This window comes from Tachypleus tridentatus, chromosome 12 (genome assembly GCF_004210375.1).
Source record: "Tachypleus tridentatus isolate NWPU-2018 chromosome 12, ASM421037v1, whole genome shotgun sequence".
NCBI classification, from domain to species: domain Eukaryota; kingdom Metazoa; phylum Arthropoda; class Merostomata; order Xiphosura; family Limulidae; genus Tachypleus; species Tachypleus tridentatus.
In genome coordinates this window covers 129740622-129766849 of record NC_134836.1, presented here as the reverse complement: position 1 = coordinate 129766849, position 26228 = coordinate 129740622, and the positions used below count along the sequence as shown (strand labels likewise).

The following is a 26228-nucleotide window of genomic DNA, read 5'->3' as shown; positions in this document are numbered from 1 at the left end:
TCAAACTTGGTGAAGGGTTTGTAAATTCACTAAAAAACTTTGATGTATTTGGAAAAAAAAAAATTTTGTGTACAATACTTATAACGTACTAAAATCTTGTGAATCATTTGAAAATACACTGTATCCATTCAGAGATATTGTATGTGTAATTTTATGGTTAGAAACTTGGTCAGTGGTCAAGCGTATGTATGGATAGTTAATATTTCAGCTTTTTAAGTGATTACATGAGATTAATAAATTATTCTCTTGGGAGACTTAGACAGTTGGAGTAATTAACACTAATGTTAATTATAAACATTAATTTTGATTGGTTACCTGTTATCAGGAGTAGTGAAAGTAATAATTAAACTGAACAACTTTGAATTAATTAACTAAATAATAATGAGAGAAGTCTTTGTGGAAACATTTAATTAACTAAATAATAATGAGAGAAGTCTTTGTGGAAACATTTAATTAACTAAATAATAATGAGAGAAGTCTTTGTGGAAACATTTAATTAACTAAATAATAATGAGAGAAGTCTTTGTGGAAACAATTAATTAACTCAATAATAATGAGAGAAGTCTTTGTGGAAACAATTAATTAACTCAATAATAATGAGAGAAGTATTTGTGGAAACATTTGAAATGTGTGGATAGTTGGGATGATCAAATGGTAATTTTAACTGTTTGATCATCTGTGAGAAGATTACAATTTCTTTTTATTAATTAGAATAATTGATGTTTATTGGTAATTCAAGTTAATCCCTCATTTCTTTTGTTCTTAAAAGCTCTCATTACTATATGCTGTTACTTTTGTTGATTTAAATAATATTTTAAATAGTCTAGTGGATATTGTTATTTTTAGTCTTTCATCATTGTTCAGTTCTGATTATCTTCACCTTTGATTGTGTAACAACACACAGGAATCAGTAAACTCTTTATGTGTTTGCAGTTAAAGTATTATTGTTGATGTGTTTTTTCCTAGTGAACTATATAAAGCTATACGTATGAACAACATTGTCATATAACAACACACATGAATCAGTAAACACTTGAGTTGTTCAGAGTTAAAGTATTATTGTGGATGCGAGTTTCTTCCTCCTGAACTATGTAAAGTTATATGTATGAACACTACATTGTTATTTAACACTAGACTGATACAACACAAAATACATAACTTTGTTCTGTTAACAGCATTTGTTTGTTAAATATTTAAAAATGTTCCTGAATTTTGTTATTTCTATTGGCCCTGTATTAAGAACATTGGTTGGTTATATTGTGTAGATATGGTTAATTCTACAACTAAAATCAAACTTAGAATGAGTGTAGATAATAAAGTAGTTTTCTTATGATTGTTATAATGCAGTCTTTGGTCAGTTAAAAACTGCTACTGTCAGTAATAATATCTTGTGTGTATCATAAGCCCACTAATTACAATTATGTACATAGTTTCTAAATATTTATTAACAAATCTGTGTTGTATACCTTCAGAATAACCCTAACTCAGAGCCCTTGGATGTGCAGCAATATGAAACAATGCAAAACAGTTTAATATTGTAGTTTTATTTCAGACAACAGAAGCAGAACTATATGCATTATTTTCAAACTATGGAAATGTCAAAGCTACCAAACTTATAGCAGACCGAGCAGGAGTTTCAAAAGGGTAAAGAATTTTAGTTATTGGAAGATTTATAAGAGAGAAAGTTCTGTTTACTTGACCTTTTATGTGGTTGTTATATAGTAAGTTGTTGAGGTAATTAAAACAATTATTTTTACATATTTTTCACATGGCTTGTTACAGAGATTAGTTACAGTGTGGTAAAGTATGTTTAGAACATTTAATTTATCAATAGATCTATGTTGTTAAAGCAGCCTGTTGCTGTAGTGATACTACTTGGATAAATATTGTGATGAACTGTTTAAACAAGTTCATGGTATGGTATTAAATGTTTACTAACATTTCTGTTGCTGTAATGATACTACTTGGATAGATCTTGTGATGAACTGTTTAAACAAGTTCATGGAATGGTATTAAATGTTTACTAATATTTCTGTTGCTGTAGTGATACTACTTGGATAAATCTTGTGATGAACTGTTTAAACAAGTTCATGGTATGGAATTAAATGTTTACTAATATTTCTGTTGCTGCAGTAATACTACTTGGATAGATCTTGTGATGAACTGTTTAAACAAGTTCATGGAATGGTATTAAATGTTTACTAATATTTCTGTTGCTGTAGTGATACTACTTGGATAAATCTTGTGATGAACTGTTTAAACAAGTTCATGGTATGGAATTAAATGTTTACTAATATTTCTGTTGCTGCAGTAATACTACTTGGATAGATCTTGTGATGAACTGTTTAAACAAGTTCATGGAATGGTATTAAATGTTTACTAATATTTCTGTTGCTGTAGTGATACTACTTGGATAAATCTTGTGATGAACTGTTTAAACAAGTTCATGGTATGGAATTAAATGTTTACTAATATTTCTGTTGCTGCAGTAATACTACTTGGATAGATCTTGTGATGAACTGTTTAAACAAGTTCATGGAATGGTATTAAATGTTTACTAATATTTCTGTTGCACAACTGTAGCATTTTTTATAAAGTTCTTTAACTCTCTCAACACGGGTTTGGTCTATATGACTGACCACGTGATATCTTTGTACTTTTTAAAGTCTTTTTAGATTTAGTACGTATTTCAGTGTAGTGTGTATGTCTTCACAAAGTTGACAGATTTTCAGTAAATATTATAAGTCTTTCACTAACAAAAGAAACATATTCTTAGTGAAGTATATTTAATTAGATGTAGACTTGTCCATGAATATATTAAGTATTTGTTTTGAATAACCCATGGGCAAAGTAATTTTTGTGTTAAAATTAAAAATACTTTTCCTTGTTTTAAAATTATTAAATTACCTTTCTGTGTATCCATAAAACCTCCTAAGTGCATTCCAAACAATTTGTTTTCAGTAAAACTTCATAACTTGTATGTTATTTTCTCTACCCTATCTCATAACTACCAAATAAAAATCTAAATAAATTTAAATTACATTTCCACTCTTCTGGAATGACTTCATATTGAACAACAATAATTTATGCTAATATGTTTGTAACAGTATACATCTATTTATAAGTACATTTTATGGTTTTATTGCCCATTGACTGTATCTGTGTCAAAAAATATTACTGTGATAATGAAAATATGTTGTTTTTATTTTATTAGTAAAAAACCACAAATATTCACGTAAGATTAAATATTATCTAATCTATCACCAGCAAGGTTTGTAAGATAAGAGACTGAATATCATTGACTGTTACCAGCAAGGTTTGTAAGATACAAGACTGAATATCATTGACTGTCACCAGCAAGGTTTGTAAGATAAGAGACTGAATATCATTGACTGTTACCAGCAAGGTTTGTAAGATAAGAGACTGAATACCATTGACTGTCACCAGCAAAGTTTGAAAGATAAGAGACTGAATATCATTGACTGTCACCAGCAAGGTTTGTAAGATAAGAGACTGAATATCATTGACTGTTACCAGCAAGGTTTGAAGGATAAGAGACTGAATATCATTGACTGTCACCAGCAAGGTTTGTAAGATAAGAGACTGAATATCATTGACTGTCACCAGCAAGGTTTGTAAGATAAGAGACTGAATATCATTGACTGTAACCAGCAAGGTTTGTAAGATAAGAGACTGAATATCATTGACTGTCACCAGCAAGGTTTGTAAGATAAGAGACTGAATATCATTAACTGTTACCAGCAAGGTTTGTAAGATAAGAGACTGAATATCATTGACTGTCACCAGCAAGGTTTGTAAAATAAGAGACTGAATATCATTGACTGTTACCAGCAAGGTTTGTAAGATAAGAGACTGAATATCATTGACTGTCACCAGCAAGGTTTGAAAGATAAGAGACTGAATATCATTGACTGTAACCAGCAAGGTTTGTAAGATAAGAGACTGAATATCATTGACTGTCACCAGCAAGGCTTGTAAGATAAGAGACTGAATATCATTGACTGTTACCAGCAAGGTTTGAAAGATAAGAGACTGAATATCATTGACTGTTACCAGCAAGGTTTGAAAGATAAGAGACTGAATATCATTGACTGTCACCAGCAAGGTTTGTAAGATAAGAGACTGAATATCATTGACTGTTACCAGCAAGGTTTGTAAGATAAGAGACTGAATATCATTGACTGTTATCAGCAAGGTTTGTAAGATAAGAGACTGAATATCATTGACTGTCACCAGCGAGGTTTGTAAGATAAGAGACTGAATATCATTGACTGTCACCAGCGAGGTTTGTAAGATAAGAGACTGAATATCATTGACTGTCACCAGCAATGTTTGTAAGATAAGAGACTGAATGTCATTGACTGTCACCAGCAAGGTTTGTAAGATAAGAGACTGAATATCATTGACTGTTAACAGCAAGGTTTGTATTCTGTTAATACGTAGCCTTTATAACTATAGATACATATATGTATGTATGTATTTTTTTCACTTCTTTGTTTTATTTCTAAAAAAAAAATTTGGATAAAATAATTTTGACTCATAACAACACACATTTCATTTTTTATTTATTATTTATTTCATTTCTTACTTCTAGCTATGGATTTGTAACATTTGAAACAGAAGAGGAAGCTAGGAGGATGCAAACAGAGGTAATTCGTCTATATTTATCATTGTTAGTGGTGTATATGACAATGATGCAGATGTAGTTCAGGTATAATTATCATTGTTAGTGGTGTATATGACAATGATGCAGATGTAGTTCAGGTATAATTATCATTGTTAGTATGTATATGATGATACAGATGTAGTTCAGGTATAATTATCATTGTTAGTGGTGTATATGATGATACAGATGTAGTTCAGGTATAATTATCATTGTTAGTGGTGTATATGATGATACAGATGTAGTTTAGGTATAATTATCATTGTTAGTGGTGTATATGACAATGATACAGATGTAGTTCAGGTGTAATTATCATTGTTAGTATGTATATGACGATGATACAGATGTAGTTCAGGTATAATTATCATTATTAGTGGTGTATATGACGATGATACAGATGTAGTTCAGGTATAATTATCATTGTTAGTATGTATATGATGATACAGATGTAGTTCAGGTATAATTATCATTGTTAATGGTGTATATGATGATACAGATGTAGTTCAGGTGTAATTATCATTGTTAGTGGTGTATATGACGATGATACAGATGTAGTTCAGGTATAATTATCATTATTAGTGGTGTATATGACGATGATACAGATGTAGTTCAGGTATAATTATCATTGTTAGTATGTATATGATGATACAGATGTAGTTCAGGTATAATTATCATTGTTAGTATGTATATGATGATACAGATGTAGTTCAGGTATAATTATCATTGTTAGTATGTATATGATGATACAGATGTAGTTCAGGTATAATTATCATTATTAGTCATGTATATGACGATGATACAGATGTAGTTCAGGTATAATTATCATTGTTAGTATGTATATGATGATACAGATGTAGTTCAGGTATAATTATCATTATTAGTGGTGTATATGACGATGATACAGATGTAGTTCAGGTATAATTATCATTATTAGTGGTGTATATGACGATGATACAGATGTAGTTCAGGTATAATTATCATTATTAGTCATGTATATGACGATGATACAGATGTAGTTCAGGTATAATTATCATTATTAGTGGTGTATATGACGATGATACAGATGTAGTTCAGGTATAATTATCATTATTAGTGGTGTATATGACGATGATACAGATGTAGTTCAGGTATAATTATCATTATTAGTCATGTATATGACGATGATACAGATGTAGTTCAGGTATAATTATCATTATTAGTCATGTATATGACGATGATACAGATGTAGTTCAGGTATAATTATCATTATTAGTGGTGTATATGACGATGATACAGATGTAGTTCAGGTATAATTATCATTGTTAGTATGTATATGATGATACAGATGTAGTTCAGGTATAATTATCATTGTTATTGGTGTATATGATGATACAGATGTAGTTCAGGTATAATTATCATTGTTAGTGGTGTATATGATGATACAGATGTAGTTCAGGTATAATTATCATTGTTAGTGGTGTATATGATGATACAGATGTAGTTCAGGTATAATTATCATTATTAGTCATGTATATGACGATGATACAGATGTAGTTCAGGTATAATTATCATTGTTAGTGGTGTATATGATGATACAGATCTAGTTCAGGTATAATTATCATTGTTAGTGGTGTATATGATGATACAGATCTAGTTCAGGTATAATTATCATTGTTAGTGGTGTATATGATGATACAGATGTAGTTCAGGTATAATTATCATTGTTAGTGGTGTATATGATGATACAGATGTAGTTCAGGTATAATTATCATTGTTAGTGGTGTATATGATGATTCATATGTAGTATCAAAAAATTTGGATGTGATATTATAATTTAAACACTGGTTTTGTGTTGTTTAAGTTGAGAAGGCTGTTAAATATAATAATATTATGTCATTAGAACAACTGCAGAATAATTGATATTTTGTTATTCAACTGAAACTAGAGAGGTGAAGTTAATGAATGTGGATAAGACATAATTTCATAAAATATATGAAGTTTGATTTGTTTATATGAATTTTAGGCTGACAACTTAGTACTTAAAGATAGAAAACTGAATATTGCTCCAGCAATCAAAAAGCAGGTGAGTTGTGTTTGAATTTCAACATGTTATACTCAGAATAAAACTGTAAATTAGAGATAAAAAGAATGCTTCACTGGTGACATATTAAACAGTTTACAACATGTTGCTACATTCTTTTAATGTTCTTAAAAAAACAACATATATTATGCTTTAAGACTGTGTAACATTTTAATGTTACCTTTTATGTCTATCTGTAATTATTTAATTAACTTTTTGTTAGCGTCACTTAACAGCTTACAGACCCGAGAGTTCTCATTGTTCTATACGTGACCTACCTTTTCTGTTCTCACATTGGAAATACCTCGTTATGTGACACAAAACATTTATCTGATCTCTAATTTTAATGTTATGTAACTTGATTCAGTTTGTGTATCATGTTGTACATCATGAAGAAACTGAAAAATACATTATTACATGTGTTGTTTATAGGTGAGACTCCAGCAAGAGAAATCAAACCTCAAACATGTTTATCAATTACTTTTTGATAACAACACTAAATAAATATCATATAATACTACATAATAAATACCATATAATGACAATGTGATTTCTAAATAAGTAAATATTATATAATGACAACGTGAGTTCTAAATAAGTAAATACTATATAATGACAATGTGAGTTCTAAATAAGTAAATACTATATAATGACAACGTGAGTTCTAAATAAGTAAATACTATATAATGACAACGTGAGTTCTAAATAAGTAAATATTATATAATGACAACGTGAGTTCTAAATAAGTAAATATTATATAATGACAACGTGAGTTCTAAATAAGTAAATATTATATAATGACAACGTGAGTTCTAAATAAGTAAATATATAATGACAACGTGAGTTCTAAATAAGTAAATATTATATAATGACAACGTGAGTTCTAAATAAGTAAATATATATAATGACAACGTGAGTTCTAAATAAGTAAATACTATATAATGACAACATGAGTTCTAAATAAGTAAATATTATATAATGACAACATGACTTCTAAATAAGTAAATATATAATGACAACGTGAGTTTTAAATAAGTAAATATTATATAATGACAACATGAGTTCTAAATAAGTAAATATTATATAATGACAACATTAGTTCTAAATAAGTAAATATATAATGACGACGTGAGTTTTAAATAAGTAAATACTATATAATGACGACGTGAGTTCTAAATAAGTAAATACTATATAATGACAACATGAGTTCTAAATAAGTAAATATTATATAATGACAACATGAGTTCTAAATAAGTAAATACTATATAATGACAACATGAGTTCTAAATAAGTAAATATTATATAATGACAACATTAGTTCTAAATAAGTAAATATATAATGACAACGTGAGTTCTAAATAAGTAAATATTATATAATGACAACATGAGTTCTAAATAAGTAAATATTATATAATGACAACATGAGTTCTAAATAAGTAAATATATAATGACAACGTGAGTTTTAAATAAGTAAATATTATATAATGACAACATGAGTTCTAAATAAGTAAATATTATATAATGACAACATTAGTTCTAAATAAGTAAATATATAATGACAACGTGAGTTTTAAATAAGTAAATACTATATAATGACAACGTGAGTTCTAAATAAGTAAATATTATATAATGACAACATTAGTTCTAAATAAGTAAATATATAATGACAACGTGAGTTTTAAATAAGTAAATATTATATAATGACAACATGAGTTCTAAATAAGTAAATATTATATAATGACAACATGAGTTCTAAATAAGTAAATATTATATAATGACAACATGAGTTCTAAATAAGTAAATATTATATAATGACAACGTGAGTTCTAAATAAGTAAATATTATATAATGACAACGTGAGTTCTAAATAAGTAAATATTATATAATGACAACGTGAGTTCTAAATAAGTAAATATTATATAATGACAACGTGAGTTCTAAATAAGTAAATATTATATAATGACAACGTGAGTTCTAAATAAGTAAATATTATATAATGACAACGTGAGTTCTAAATAAGTAAATATTATATAATGACAAGCGTGAGTTCTAAATAAGTAAATATTATATAATGACAAGCGTGAGTTCTAAATAAGTAAATATTATATAATGACAGCGTGAGTTCTAAATAAGTAAATATTATATAATGACAACGTGAGTTCTAAATAAGTAAATACTATATAATGACAACGTGAGTTCTAAATAAGTAAATACTATATAATGACAACGTGAGTTCTAAATAAGTAAATATTATATAATGACAACGTGAGTTCTAAATAAGTAAATATTATATAATGACAACGTGAGTTCTAAATAAGTAAATATTATATAATGACAAGCGTGAGTTCTAAATAAGTAAATATTATATAATGACAACGTGAGTTCTAAATAAGTAAATATTATATAATGACAACGTGAGTTCTAAATAAGTAAATATTATATAATGACAACGTGAGTTCTAAATAAGTAAATATTATATAATGACAACGTGAGTTCTAAATAAGTAAATATTATATAATGACAACGTGAGTTCTAAATAAGTAAATATTATATAATGACAACGTGAGTTCTAAAATAGGTTAAAATGTTTTCATATGGCATAGGAAGTAATAAAGTTAAAACTAACCAATAATTTAGTTAAAATGTAAACATGTGGTGTGGGAAGTAATAAAGTTAACACTAACCAAAAGTCTAGTTAAAATTTATACACAATAATTAGTTTTTAGAAATAATCAGATGTGGCAGATAACTTAATAACAATAGTAAATATGATTGAAGGAACCATCTAAAGATTGGTAGGTGACTAAAGATGTAACTTCAACACTGCACAAGAAAGTAAATACTACAAATGTGAGTTTAATGATAGGTCTAATTAGTGTTAGTTACCACACTGTAGTGGATCATTATTACCTTAAACTTTGTTTTTTAAATAATTATAATGTTGTTTAAATGTTTAAAAGTTCAAGATATTCTAATAGATAGTAAGAAGATTATTAAATTTTCCAAAAAATTCATAAATCTGATTCTAAAGATATAGTAGGGGAATATTGACTTGTTTATATGCAAAAACGGCTTGTTTGGGTTGAGAAAATATTTTACATAGAAGAGCGAACCTGATGATGACCGAATAAGGTCGAAACGTTGTTCACTCTTCTATGTAAAATATTTTCTCAACCCAAACGAGTCGTTTTTGCATATAAATTTCTCAACAAGTGGGTTTCTCGACATCACTGATTAATATTGACTTGTGAAAAATTGTCAGTTTATCGTCCAACAAGTTCTGTAATCTGTAAGTAGTAAGCACTGTAACATAATTTTGTCAGTTTATCGTCCAACAAGCTCTGTATTGTCAGTTTATCATCCAACAAGCTCTGTAATCTGTGAGTAGTAAGCACTGTAACATAATTTTGTCAGTTTATCGTCCAACAAGCTCTCTATTATCTCTGAGTAGTAAGCACTGTAACATAATTTTGTCAGTTTATTGTCCAACAAGTTCTGTAATCTGTAAGTAGTAAGCACTGTAACATAATTTTGTCAGTTTATCATCCAACAAGTTCTGTAATCTGTAAGTAGTAAGCACTGTAACATAATTTTGTCAGTTTATCGTCCAACAAGTTCTTTAATCTGTGAGTATTAAGCACTGTAACATAATTTTGTCAGTTTATCATCCAACAAGTTCTTTAATCTGTGAGTATTAAGCACTGTAACATAATTTTGTCAGTTTATCGTCCAACAAGTTCTGTAATGTGTGAGTAGTAAGCACTGTAACATAATTTTGTCAGTTTATCGTCCAACACGTTCTTTAATCTGTGAGTAGTAAGCACTGTAACATAATTTTGTCAGTTTATCGTCCAACAAGTTCTTTAATCTGTGAGTATTAAGCACTGTAACATAATTTTGTCAGTTTATTGTCCAACAAGTTCTGTAATGTGTGAGTAGTAAGCACTGTAACATAATTTTGTCAGTTTATCGTCCAACAAGTTCTTTAATCTGTGAGTATTAAGCACTGTAACATAATTTTGTCAGTTTATCATCCAACAAGTTCTTTAATCTGTGAGTATTAAGCACTGTAACATAATTTTGTCAGTTTATCGTCCAACAAGTTCTGTAATGTGTGAGTAGTAAGCACTGTAACATAATTTTGTCAGTTTATCGTCCAACACTTTCTTTAATCTGTGAGTAGTAAGCACTGTAACATAATTTTGTCAGTTTATCGTCCAACAAGTTCTTTAATCTGTGAGTATTAAGCACTGTAACATAATTTTGTCAGTTTATCGTCCAACACGTTCTGTAATGTGTGAGTAGTAAGCACTGTAACATAATTTTGTCAGTTTATCGTCCAACAAGTTCTTTAATTTGTGAGTATTAAGCACTGTAACATAATTTTGTCAGTTTATCGTCCAACAAGTTCTTTAATTTGTGAGTATTAAGCACTGTAACATAATTTTGTCAGTTTATCGTCCAACAAGTTCTTTAATTTGTGAGTATTAAGCACTGTAACATAATTTTGTCAGTTTATCGTCCAACAAGTTCTTTAATTTGTGAGTATTAAGCACTGTAACATAATTTTGTCAGTTTATCGTCCAACAAGTTCTTTAATTTGTGAGTATTAAGCACTGTAACATAATTTTGTCAGTTTATCATCCAACAAGTTCTGTAATCTGTGAGTAGTAAACACTGTAACATAATTTCTAATTTTATTCAAAAAAAGAAAAATTGTTACTTAACAATTAAAAATTGCATTGTGTGATGAAACTTAGTTGATTGGATGACAACTGCCTGTTATAAAAACATGAGCTTAAAGGATAACTTTTTGAATGTCTTCTGCCATTTGTCTTTAGACTGTTAGAAGACTTCTGAAACATTGCCTTCTACATTTGTGTTTCTACAACACACAGATGCCGTCCAGTCAGCTAATTGCAATCAGGAATACTCTGCACGGACAAGGTATCAAAGAATGTTACTGTGTATTCAACAGTTAATGGTGTTCATATCCACAGAGAGTGCTCTCCCTTTAGAGAGGGTCTGGCATGGCCATGTGTTTAGGGCACTTGACTCACAATCTGCAGGTGGTGGGTTTGAATCCCCATCTTACCAAACATGCTTTTTCAGGCATGGGGTCTTTATGATGCAAGGTCAATCCCATTGTTCAGAGGTCACAATGTAGCTGAAGAGTTGGTGGTGGGTGGTGATGAATGGCTATCTTCCCTCTAGCCTTTTACTGTTAAATTAGGGATGGCTAGTGCAGATAGCCCTCATGTAGTTTTGTACAAAATTCAAACCAAACAAAAAATCTGCGAAGGAAAAGTTCTCGTGGGTAAATATTGTTTGACAATTTAAGATAATTCATTGTAAAGTTAAAATCAATCTTGTCTGATGTATAAAGAGGTGTCATGTATATTCTTTTTTATAAATGAATACAGATCTGCAGGATATCTGTTGAAGTCAACTTCCTTAGGCATTTCATGTTTGCTGAAAGACATTGGTGAAAGTTTAACTAAAATATAGTTTGTAAGATTTATTTATTTTGTATTGTTTTTTAACAGTAAATCATTAATTAATAAATTGTTTTCTTATTTTAGCCTTTTGGAAGGATGTATAATGGTAAGTTCAGACTAGTATCAGTTTGTTAGATTGTAATAGAGTTTTCATTAAATAATGGTAAGTTAAGACTGGAATAGTTCGGTTATGTTGTAATAGTGTTTTGATTAAATAATGATACATTAAGACTGGTATAGATTTGTTAGATTGTAAAAGTGTTTTGATTAAATAATAATACATTAAGACTGGTATAGATCTGTTAGATTGTAATAGTGTTTTGATTAAATGATGTTACATTAAGACTGGTATAGATCTGTTAGATTGTAATAATATTTTGATTAAATAATGTTACATTAAGACTGGTATAGATTTTTTAGATTGTAATAGTGTTTTTATTAAATAATGTCACATTAAGACTGGTATAGATCTGTTAGATTGTAATAGTGTTTTGATTAAATAATGTTACATTAAGACTGGTATAGATCTGTTAGATTGTAATGGTGTGTTGAAAAAATAATGTTACATTAAGACTGGTATAGATTTGTTAGATTGTAATAATATTTTGATTAAATAATGTTACATTAAGACTGGTATAGATTTTTTAGATTGTAATAGTGTTTTTATTAAATAATGTCACATTAAGACTGGTATAGATTTGTTAGATTGACTGGTATAGATTTGTTAGATTGTAATAGTGTTTTGATTAAATAATGTCACATTAAGACTGGTATAGATTTGTTGGATTGTATTAGTGTTGTGAATAATTTCTGATGAGGTGTTTGATGTTGCTTTATATAAATATTTATAATGTCATACTTATTAAGAATTGTTTTGTGCTGTTTTCTAATGTAGAAATATATTTCTTTTATACTCTCATTACATCACTAGATTTTGTAAGGTATGTATTATTTTTAATTTTCATAACTGATATTGATATCCAGTGTTCTGTTATGTATGTTAAAACAATCTTATGGATAGTTTTGTCTTCAGTAGACTACTCGTACCTGTTTTTAGAGTTGGACAATATTTTACTTTCCATAAAAGTAAAAATTTCTATGTTTACACTGTATAAAAATGTCTTTCTCACAAGTGTCCTACACATGATTTATAACTAATGTTTATGTATTATATTTAGTTGTTCAGGGATTGTATTACATACTTTGATTATTATAGTAGAAACAGCTTCAGCTTGTTTATTATTCTCTGATCTGTTATTAGTTTTATCACTTGATTTCTTTGTCCATTTTACTACTCTTGTTAATATGAATACTTCACTTCCACTATAATCTCCTGTATCTTTTCATATTTGTCATTCAAATATAATGAGAACCTGAGATTAATTTATATTTATTAGTTTATTATATGTATGTATCTGTATTTTTACACAATATTTGTTTGTTATTTATTTAGTTTCACAAATCTTCAGGCCAAATAAAAACTATAGTCTTTGATAGTAAGCACATGTTTTTATGTGGTTCACAGCTTTGATTGAAATAATCGAAATCAGGTACCTTTATGATTATACTTGGTTTGTAATGTTGTAACAGTCTCATTAAAATATTAAGTCTTTCATTAGAATCAGTACAACTGGTACCAAATGGGACCATCATTTATCAGAATGGCGTACCCTGTACTTATCATAATGGTATGGCTTTCTACTCACCACCTGATTCACTTTATCAACTGCCACAACAACAGGTATGTTTTTTGTTGGTTGTTCAACTTCTCACTTCTAATAGTGCATATGTTTGAAAATGTCTCTCAGTTATCACAGTTACAAATTATTCATGCATGTTGGTTGTTATATTCCTCTCTTTAACCTATATATTTCAGTCATTCTGTTGTTGTTTTTTAAATATAGTGTTGTAGTGAAAGCATCATATGAGCCACTAGGATCTGCTAGCTGTAAGTAAGACTGTAGTCAAAACACTATATGAACTACTAGGACCTGTTAGCTGTAAGACTGTAGTCAAAACACTATATGAACTACTAGGACCTGCTAGCTGTAAGACTGTAGTCAAAACACTATATGAACCACTATGACCTGGTAGCTGTAAGACTGTAGTCAAAACACTATATGAACTACTAGGACCTGGTAGCTGTAAGACTGTAGTGAAAACACTATATGAACCACTAGGACCTGGTGGCTGTAAGACTGTAGTGAAAACACTATATGAACCACTAGGACCTGGTAGCTGTAAGATTGTAGTCAAAACACTATATGAACTACTAGGACCTGGTAGCTGTAAGACTGTAGTCAAAACACTATATGGACTACTAGGACTTGTCAGCTGTAAGACTGTAGTGAAAACACTATATGAACTACTAGGACCTGCTAGCTGTAAGACTGTAGTGAAAACACTATATGAACTACTAGGACCTGCTAGCTGTAAGACTGTAGTCAAAACACTATATGAACCACTAGGACCTGGTAGCTGTAAGACTGTAGTGAAAACACTATATGAACTACTAGGACCTGTCAGCTGTAATACTGTTGTCAAAACACTATATGAACCACTAGGACCTGGTAGCTGTAATACTGTTGTCAAAACACTATATGAACCACTAGGACCTGGTAGCTGTAAGACTGTAGTCAAAACACTATATGAACTACTAGGACCTGGTAGCTGTAATACTGTTGTCAAAACACTATATGAACTACTAGGACCTGTCAGCTGTGAGACTGTAGTGAAAACACTATATGAACCACTAGGACCTGGTAGCTGTAAGACTGTAGTGAAAATACTATATGAACCACTAGGACCTGGTAGCTGTAAGACTGTAGTGAAAACACTATATGAACGACTAGGACCTGTCAGCTGTAATACTGTTGTCAAAACACTATATGAACCACTAGGACTTGGTAGCTGTAAGACTGTAGTGAAAACACTATATGAACCACTAGGACTTGGTAGCTGTAAGACTGTAGTGAAAACACTATATGAACCACTAGGATTTGGTAGCTGTAAGACTGTAGTCAAAACACTATATAAACTACTAGGACCTGTCAGCTGTAATACTGTTGTCAAAACACTATATGAACCACTAGGACTTGGTAGCTGTAAGACTGTAGTGAAAACACTATATGAACCACTAGGATTTGGTAGCTGTAAGACTGTAGTCAAAACAGTATATGAACCACTAGGACCTGGTAGCTGTAAGACTGTAGTCAAAACACTATATGAACTACTAGGACCTGTCAGCTGTAATACTGTTGTCAAAACACTATATGAACCACTAGGACCTGGTAGCTGTAATACTGTTGTCAAAACACTATATGAACCACTAGGACCTGGTAGCTGTAAGACTGTAGTCAAAACACTATATGAACTACTAGAACCTGGTAGCTGTGAGACTGTCGTCAAAACACTATATGAACTACTAGGACCTGTTAGTTGTAAGGCTGTAGGGAAAACGCTATGTGAACCACTAGGACCTGGTAGCTGTAATACTGTTGTCAAAACACTATATGAACCACTAGGACCTGGTAGCTGTAAGACTGTAGTCAAAACACTATATGAACTACTAGAACCTGGTAGCTGTGAGACTGTCGTCAAAACACTATATGAACTACTAGGACCTGTTAGTTGTAAGACTGTAGGGAAAACGCTATGTGAACTACTACGACCTTTTATCTGTAAAACTGTAGTGAAAACACTATATGAACTACTAGGACCTGTTATCTGTAAATTAACAGAATTGGATATTGCTATTAAACAGGATAAACATTTGTAAGTTTGTTTGTAGTTTGAATGTCCTTCTATTACTCTGAAATAGTTCTATTTTCACTGTTAGTTAATTTAATATATGTGTATAATAAGGCTATTTATAATGTTAAAGGCAGCCTGTTCATTAGTTTATGGACAACCAGTATACCTACCTCCTCAACAATACCAGCACCAGCCTACAGTGAGTATGGAATATTTTGATATTTTTATAGACTATGTAAGGTAGTTTACTTTGAGTATCAGGTTTTCAGCTTTCAAGCACATTTCCACTTCATAAGTTTATAACAAAATGTAGTGTGGAGCTGATATTGTAGGATTGTACAATCTCTACCTTATTTCTTAAATATATATTTGGGAAATGGTCAAACCCTTATTTGTACTTTGTGTCTAAGAGACTGGTTTTAATTGTTACTTCCTCTGTCAAATTCCAGTGTTCTGCCATGAGTTTGAGCTGCCCTACCCTTTGATGGAGAGTGTCATACGTATACTGGTCACTGGATCCAATGCCAGCTCTGGACTTGAGGCATATATATATCCAGTCAATGGGTTTGACCACATGCTTACGTGTTAATCCAAGCAATTAGCATTTTATTTGGCGAAACATCAGAGGCTGGATCTGATGGATGCTCTGCATGAGCTGTGAAATTCCAGCATGCCATGCCAGAGGTTTGTGCGACCCTACCCTTTGATAGGATTTGTCATACATATACCAGTTACTGGAACTGTTGCCAGCTCTGGTTGAGAGGCATGCATCCAGTCAGCGTGTTTAATAGCACACTACTCGTTAATCTGAGTGAGTAACGATTCCTTTGTCGAAACATCAGAGGCTGGATCTGATGGATGCTCTGTATGATTTACAACACTAAAATCAAGGGTTTGAACCTCCTTGGTAGATACAGCAGATAGTCTAATCTGGCTAAAACACAAACACACTTCTTAATCATTACACTTTCTGATTTGTTTTTGTTGGTTTCAAATCTTATTGTCATTTGTTCCAATAAGATATGAATATTTATGTTTTTAAAAATTATTATATTGCTGTTTTGCAAAGGAAACAGGGTTAACATGTTAGAAGGTGAAGTGACTCTATACTAATTATTCTTTGTCTGTGTGTTTGTGTAGTTTACAGATAGAAGTTGGAGCCAACTGTTTAGGTTAAGTGTAACTTTTTGATAAGTTAAAATAAAATAATATTACAGCTTGTGGATTGGTACGTGCTAGTTACATTGTATATATTACAGCTGGTGGATTATTACGTGTAAGTTACATTGTATATATTACAGCTGGTGGATTGGTACGTGTGAGCTACATTGTATATATTACAGCTGGTGGATTGGTACATGTGAGCTACATTGTATATATTACAACTGGTGGATTGGTATGTGTAAGTTACATTGTATATATTGCAGCTGGTGGATTGGTATGTGTAAGTTACATTGTATATATTGCAGCTGGTGGATTGTAATATATACAATCTAACTTACATGTAGCAACTAGTGGATTGGTATGTGTAAGTTACATTGTATATAGTACAGCTGGTGGATTGCTACATGTAAGTTACATTGTATATATTACAGCTGGTGGATTGGTATGTGAAAGTTATGTAGTATATATTACAACTTGTGGATTGGTACGAGCACGTTAGGTTCTATATGTTACAGCTTGTGGATTGGTACCTGTAAGTTGCATTCCATATATTACAGCTTGTGGATTGGTACATGTAAATCATCTTGTATATTAGAGTTTAGAGATCAATATGTGTAAGTCACACTGTATATTACAGTTTATAGACCAATATGTATAAGTCATTTTGTATATTACACTTTATAGGGCAATATGTATGGCTCACCTTGGATATTACAGTTTATGTATCAGTATATATGGCTCACCTTGTAAATTACAGTTTACAAATCAGTATGTATAAGTCACCTTGTATATATTAAAGCTTGTGGACTGATACAGGTAACTAATTTGTATGTTGTAGCTTTATATCACTCAATCTGTTGAGTAATTTGCACTTAAATTCATAATGAAAGAATCTTCGATAGAAGAAATGGAGTATATTCTCACCTAATGTGATGTATTTATTATGTGATTCCTATAGGTCCAGGAGAAGTATAGAAATATTTAATTTTGATTTTCAAAAGGCCCTGATATTTTCTTTCAGTTATGTAACTCTGAAATGAAAAATAATGGTCTTGGTACATCTAAAAATGGACAAATGAGGAACATTTTTTCAAGTGTTTATTGACATTTCACCTTTACTCATTGTAAGCTGCAGTTGAGTTGATTAATAAGTATGTAGAAGATTCTTTGATTTTGGATAAAAATAAGTTTAATTATTAACAGTGAAACTGATAGACAAAATAATATAAGGTTTTTCAAATTTTAGCCACTTTCACTATTGTTACAATGAATCTCTGTAATATGAGATTTGACAATCTCTGTGATATTTTTTTTCTTCCAACAGTCAGTAGTTTGTTTATTTGAATATTTTGTTGTACTGAATTATTTTTGATATATATGTATTTAAGATAATACATTTATTTCCATTTGTGGTTAGTCAGTAGCTGATACTCGTGCATAACTTGGTTAATCTAGTTGTTAATTAGTTTAAAAAGTCCAGTAGTTTTGTCATCAAAAAAATGTGGAATTGTTTTTGTAATTCCTTGAAGTGCAGTGAAACAAGGGAAAGTTCTTAAAAGATTTATGGATTTTTAAAATGACTAAAAGTTGTTTAGTTAGTTACAAGAATTCTAAATAAAGATACAGTGATTGACTAGGTTAATAAATTCGAAGTATGAAACCTGAATTTATCATAACTTTGCCACATTATCAGTACATGATAATTCACTTCCCAACATTATGGTAACCCTAATCATTATTCAAGATACCTACACCTCCAAATTTAATGCAAGTTGTATCAGCTACCCTTAAAACTTGCTGTGCAGTTCGTCTGTATCATCTTTTTATAGACCTTTATTTACTTCTTCCAGTTTCACTTATCTAAGTTACATTTACACTTAGAGTATAATTTTTGTTAAGCAATAAATATTTTATGAATTCAATTGAAACTGAATTACATACCTTTTCTGGGCCAACTAAGATTGAAGTTTATCTGTTATGGACTGAAATAGGATAGTTTGAGAGTGCTTCATTTCATTAGATTAGAATGTTTTATCAGCTAAATACGATATAGGAATGTTTAAATATGTGTAACAAACAATATCATCTCCAGTATATCACCATTATGAACATTTTCCATTCCTAACCAAATTGATATCTGAATTACTTTTCTTACAAAAGAAAAAGACAGGTATACTTTGTTTTCATGTGGGGAAAACATGTAGGTTCAGACAAAAAACAACCAAAGTCCAATAACTCAAGAGCTTTTGAAATGGGGCCCTTTCTTCATTGTTGGAATGAATTAGTGGTTTTTGTTGAGTAAAAACAATCAAGACGTAAATAAAATATTGTAGTTTTGATATGAGTAATGTAGTTATTAAACTATTTTTTGAGTGTTTGATTTACACTTTCAAGTTTGTTTTATTGGTAGTGAGGGTTTAAAAGAAGATATTTGATATCTAATATCTGTTAACTGGCATATATGAACAACATTTTTCTCTAATTTTTCTCTTCAAAACAGGAAAATTCTCTTAATGTCTTTAGCACCAGTTTTTAAAGCTATGTTGTTATCACTATTGTGTTTTAGATGTCTCCACAATGGGCAGCCAGTAATACATGGAGGTTGACTCCCCAGGTGAGTCTAGTTTCATACAAGTTTTGCTACTTTGTATTAAGAGTTACTTTTGCTGTATGCTACTTGTCCCAGTTGTACTAAATGTACATATGATCATGACTTTCCAGTCGTAAACTATAACTTACCTCACCTTGAAGTTTTGATAACTTTCTAAAAGAAAAACTGTTATTAGTCATTGGTAATATGATTAAGTTTAATCATGTTGTATCACCATTAACAGTAAATACAAACTTTTAACATTCATTTACTTGTCATGCTGTAGAGACAAAACTACTGTTATAGTGTGGGGACTCCATACAGAAACATGGAACTTGTATGTTACCAAATATTAGGTTACAGGTTATGTTAATGGTAGAGTGTTTGGTAGTAATATAGAAACATTGAAACTGTTACTAAACGTTAGGTTACAGGATATATCTATAGTAGAGTGTTTGGTAGTAATATAGAATTATTGAAACTGTTACTAAACGTTAGGTTACAGGTTATATATATAGTAGAGTGTTTGGTAGTAATATAGAATTATTGAAACTGTTACTAAATGTTAGGTTACAGGTTATATATATAGTAGAGTGTTTGGTAGTAATATAGAAACATTGAAACTGTCACTAAACGTTAGGTTACAGGTTATATCTATAGTAGAGTGTTTGGAAGTAATATAGAAACATTGAAACTGTTACTAAACATTAGGTTACAGGTTATATCTATAGTAGAGTGTTTGGAAGTAATATAGAAACATTGAAACTGTTACTAAATGTTAGGTTACAGGTTATATATATAGTAGAGTGTTTGGTAGTAAAATAGAAACATTGAAACTGTTACTAAACCTTAGGTTACAGGTTATATCTATAGTAGAGTTTTTGATGGTAATATAGAAACATTGAAACTGTTACTAAACATTAGGTTAAGTTATATATATAGTAGAGAGTTTGGAAGTAATATAGAAACATTGAAACTGTTACTAAACATTAAGTTACAGGTTATATCTATAGTAGAGTGTTTGGAAGTAATATAGAAACATTGAAACTGTTACTAAACGTTAGGTTACAGGTTATATATATAGTAGAGTGTTTGGTAGTAATATAGAAACATTGAAACTGTTACTACACCTTAGGTTACAGGTTATATATACAGTAAAGTGTTTGGTAGTAATATAGAAACATTGAAACTGTTACTAAACGTTAGGTTACAGGTTATATATACAGTAGAGTGTTTGGTAGTAATATAGAAACATTGAAACTGTTACTAAACATTAGATTACAGGTTATATCTATGGTAGAGTGTTTGGTGGTAATATAGAAACATTGAAACTGTTACTAAATGTTAGGTTACAGGTTATATATATATTAGAGTGTTTGGTAGTAATATAGAAACATTGAAACTGTTACTAAACATTAGGTTACAGGTTATATCTATAGTAGAGTGTTTGGAAGTAATATAGAAACATTGAAACTGTTACTAAATGTTAGGTTACAGGTTATATATATAGTAGAGTGTTTGGTAGTAAAATAGAAACATTGAAACTGTTACTAAACCTAAGGTTATATTTATAGTAGAGTGTTTGGTTGTAATATAGAAACATTGAAACTGTTACTAAACCTTAGGTTACAGGTTATATCTATAGTAGAGTTTTTGATGGTAATATAGAAACATTGAAACTGTTACTAAACCTTAGATTACAGGTTATATCTATGGTAGAGTGTTTGGTGGTAATATAGAAACATTGAAACTGTTACTAAATGTTAGGTTACAGGTTATATATATATTAGAGTGTTTGGTAGTAATATAGAAACATTGAAACTGTTACTAAACGTTAGGTTACAGGTTATATATACAGTAAAGTGTTTGGTAGTAATATAGAAACATTGAAACTGTTACTAAACGTTAGATTACAGGTTATATCTATGGTAGAGTGTTTGGTGGTAATATAGAAACATTGAAACTGTTACTAAATGTTAGGTTACAGGTTATATATATATTAGAGTGTTTGGTAGTAATATAGAAACATTGAAACTGTTACTAAACATTTAGTTACAGGTTATGTATATAGTAGAGTGTTTGGAAGTAATATAGAAACATTGAAACTGTTACTAAACGTTAGGTTACAGGTTATATCTATAGTAGAGTGTTTGGAAGTAATATAGAAACATTGAAACTGTTACTAAATGTTAGGTTACAGGTTATATATATAGTAGAGTGTTTGGTAGTAAAATAGAAACATTGAAACTGTTACTAAACCTTAGGTTACAGGTTATATCTATAGTAGAGTTTTTGATGGTAATATAGAAACATTGAAACTGTTACTAAACATTAGGTTAAGTTATATATATAGTAGAGAGTTTGGAAGTAATATAGAAACATTGAAACTGTTACTAAACATTAAGTTACAGGTTATATCTATAGTAGAGTGTTTGGAAGTAATATAGAAACATTGAAACTGTTACTAAACGTTAGGTTACAGGTTATATATATAGTAGAGTGTTTGGTAGTAATATAGAAACATTGAAACTGTTACTAAACCTTAGGTTACAGGTTATATATACAGTAAAGTGTTTGGTAGTAATATAGAAACATTGAAACTGTTACTAAACGTTAGGTTACAGGTTATATCTATAGTAGAATGTTTGGTAGTAATATAGAAACATTGAAACTGTTACTAAACGTTAGGTTACAGGTTATATATACAGTAGAGTGTTTGGTAGTAATATAGAAACATTGAAACTGTTACTAAACATTAGATTACAGGTTATATCTATGGTAGAGTGTTTGGTGGTAATATAGAAACATTGAAACTGTTACTAAATGTTAGGTTACAGGTTATATATATATTAGAGTGTTTGGTAGTAATATAGAAACATTGAAACTGTTACTAAACATTAGGTTACAGGTTATATCTATAGTAGAGTGTTTGGAAGTAATATAGAAACATTGAAACTGTTACTAAATGTTAGGTTACAGGTTATATATATAGTAGAGTGTTTGGTAGTAAAATAGAAACATTGAAACTGTTACTAAACCTAAGGTTATATTTATAGTAGAGTGTTTGGTTGTAATATAGAAACATTGAAACTGTTACTAAACCTTAGGTTACAGGTTATATCTATAGTAGAGTTTTTGATGGTAATATAGAAACATTGAAATTGTTACTAAACCTTAGATTACAGGTTATATCTATGGTAGAGTGTTTGGTGGTAATATAGAAACATTGAAACTGTTACTAAATGTTAGGTTACAGGTTATATATATATTAGAGTGTTTGGTAGTAATATAGAAACATTGAAACTGTTACTAAACGTTAGGTTACAGGTTATATATACAGTAAAGTGTTTGGTAGTAATATAGAAACATTGAAACTGTTACTAAACATTTAGTTACAGGTTATGTATATAGTAGAGTGTTTGGAAGTAATATAGAAACATTGAAACTGTTACTAAACGTTAGGTTACAGGTTATATCTATAGTAGAATGTTTGGTTGTAATATAGAAACATTGAAACTGTTACTAAACCTTAGGTTACAGGTTATATCTATAGTAGAGTGTTTGGTAGTAATATAGAAACATTGAAACTTTTACTAAATGTTAGGTTACAGGTTATATATACAGTAGAGTGTTTGGTAGTAATATAGAAACATTGAAACTGTTACTAAACGTTAGGTTACAGGTTATATCTATAGTAGAGTGTTTGGAACTAATATAGAAACATAGAAACTGTTTTATGTTATTTGATGATAGGTTATAGGTTATATCTGTGGTAGAGTGTTTCTCAGTAATTTAGAAACATGGAAGCTATTTATGTTGCTAGAATATAGACAGGTATACCAGGTTTCACTACAAGCCAATCTAGGATGTAGACAGGTGCACTAGGTTTCACTGTAAATCAGTGTAAGATGAAGACAGGTTTACTAGGTTTCACTGTAAACTAATTTAAGATGTAGACAGGTATACTAGGTTTCACTAGAAGTCAGTCTTGGATGTAGACAGGTGTGTACTAGGTTTCACTAAAGTCAGTCTAGGATGTAGACAGGTGTGTACTAGGTTTCACTAAAGTCAGTCTAGGATGTAGACAGGTGTACTAGGTCTCATGAAAAGTCCGTCTAGGATGTAGACAGGTGTACTAGGTCTCATGAAAGTCCGTCTAGGATGTAGACAGGTGTACTAGGTCTCATGAAAAGTCAGTCTAGGATGTAGACAGGTGTACTAGGTCTCATGAAAAGTCAGTCTAGGATGTAGACAAGTGTACCAGGTCTCATGAAAAGTCAGTCTAGGATGTAGACAAGTGTACTAGGTCTCATGAAAAGTCAGTCTAGGATGTAGACAAGTGTACCAGGTCTCATGAAAAGTCAGTCTAGGATGTAGACAAGTGTACTAGGTCTCATGAAAAGTCAGTCTAGGATGTAGACAGGTGTACTAGGTCTCATGAAAAGTCAGTCTAGGATGTAGACAGGTGTACTAGGTCTCATGAAAAGTCAGTCTAGGATGTAGACAGGTGTACTAGGTCTCATGAAAAGTCAGTCTAGGATGTAGACAGGTGTACTAGGTCTCATGAAAAGTCAGTCTAGGATGTAGACAAGTGTACTAGGTTTCACTAAAGTCAGTCTAGGATGTAGACAAGTGTACTAGGTTTCACTAAAGTCAGTCTAGGATGTAGACAAGTGTACTAGGTTTCACTAAAGTCAGTCTAGGATGTAGACAAGTGTACTAGGTTTCACTAAAGTCAGTCTAGGATGTAGACATGTGTACTAAGTCTCATGAAAAGTCAGTCTAGGATGTAGACAGGTGTGTACTAGGTTTCACTAGAAATCAGTCTAGGATGTAGACAAGGGTACTAGGTTTTAGTACAAGTCAGTCTAGGATGCAGACAAGTGTACTAGGTTTCACTAGAAATCAGTCTAGGATATAGACAAGTTTACTAGGTTTCACTACAAGTCACTCTAGGATGTAGACAAGGGTACTAGGTTTCAGTACAAGTCTGTCTAGGATGTAGCCAAGTGTACTTGGTTTCACTAAAAGTCAGTCTAGGATGTAATGTTTGTTTGTTTTGGAATTTTGTGCAAAGCTATGTGAGGGCTATCTACTCTAACTGTCCCTAATTTAGCAGTGTAAGACTAGAGGGAAGACAGCTAGTCATTAGCACCCACCACCAACTCTTGGACTACTCTTTTACCAACGAATAGTGGGATTGCATGCAGGGGCGAACATGTTTGGTGCAACAGGGATCCAAACCCGTGACCCTCAGATTACGAGTCGAATGCCTTAACCCACATGGTCATGCCAGGCCTGTCTAGGATATAGACAAGGGTACTAGGTTTCACTGCAAGTTAGTCTAGGATGTAGACAGGGTTATTAGGTTTCACTATAAGTTAGTCTCGGATGTAGACGAGGGTACTAGGTTTCACTACATGTCAGTCTAGGATGTTGACATGTGTACCACGTTTCACTAGAAATCAGCCTATGATACAGACTTTTTAAATCATATTTATGAAGTAGCACTATTATAGTCAATTAATGTTTTGGTTTGAAGTATTTAACTCACTAAAATATGGACATTATTTGTTTATACTTGGATATCCAGTACTGTCATACTGCAGAGTGTAGTCTTCTTTTCTCATACCCAACTGTTTTTAGATATATGTAATCTTCGTATCAGTTTTTAGTTTTATTTTGTACTGCTTTATTACTAACTGTAAGCTAATATATAATACAATATCTTAAGTATTATAATCTTAACATCTTGAAACTGGTTTCTTTGGGGCTTATGGAAGGTTGTTTGCCATTCTGATTATTATTTGTTTGTGGGATTACATTTGTTCAATTTGTGTTTTTAGTATTGTTGATTTTATAAAATGTCAGTTTGTGATGGTCATGTTAGAATGGATGGAGAACAAAGCTATGTTATTAAACTTATCAAAAAACATTATGAAGATTTAAGTAACAAAAACTTTGTTTTCCTTGAAATGAAAAAAAACCCAAAAAACATCAATCTAATATCTAACTGTTTTAGACATGCCACCAAACTGTCTTCGTGTTCACCAGTGTAGGAACAGAAAAATATATATGCAGGGAATTGTTTCAGTTTTTTCTTCATCATATCTGTGCCACATGTTTAAACAACCAATTTAAGTATTAACATGTATTCAGTCCTAGTTCTCTAAATATCATCATATATGTATGTCTGTCTAATCAAGGATTTTTTAATAAAATGGTATTAAAATAATCAAAACTTTCTTGTACCCAAATAATTTATTTGTGGATTGATTTAAATTAGAAGTGGAAGATGATCCTGTGAAGGTGTGTGTATGAAAACATGAAAGTTTAAATTAGAATTGGAAGATGATCCAATGAAGGTGTGTGTATAAAAACATGAAAGTTTAAATTAGAATTGGAAGATGATCCAATGAAGGTGTGTGTATAAAAACATGAAAGTTTAAATTAGAATTGGAAGATGATCCAATGAAGGTG

General features: G+C 30.5%; 1 protein-coding gene across 11 annotated transcripts in view; it reads left to right on the top strand.

The window, feature by feature from the left end:
* The window catches only part of LOC143234678 (protein boule-like), a 49700-nt gene that overhangs the window by 6652 nt on the left and 16820 nt on the right, over window positions 1–26228 (top strand). For 8 of the 11 annotated variants that reach the window (XM_076472223.1, XM_076472218.1, XM_076472216.1 and 5 more), the window contains exons 3-9: window positions 1553–1644; window positions 4616–4670; window positions 6687–6746; window positions 12326–12347; window positions 13861–13982; window positions 16125–16193; window positions 19725–19772. In XM_076472223.1, the coding sequence (XP_076328338.1) occupies window positions 1553–1644; window positions 4616–4670; window positions 6687–6746; window positions 12326–12347; window positions 13861–13982; window positions 16125–16193; window positions 19725–19772 (468 nt within the window). The remainder of the gene's footprint in view (window positions 1–1552; window positions 1645–4615; window positions 4671–6686; window positions 6747–12325; window positions 12348–13860; window positions 13983–16124; window positions 16194–19724; window positions 19773–26228) is intronic. The other 3 variants (XM_076472226.1, XM_076472220.1, XM_076472225.1) reach the window with 1 other exon arrangement.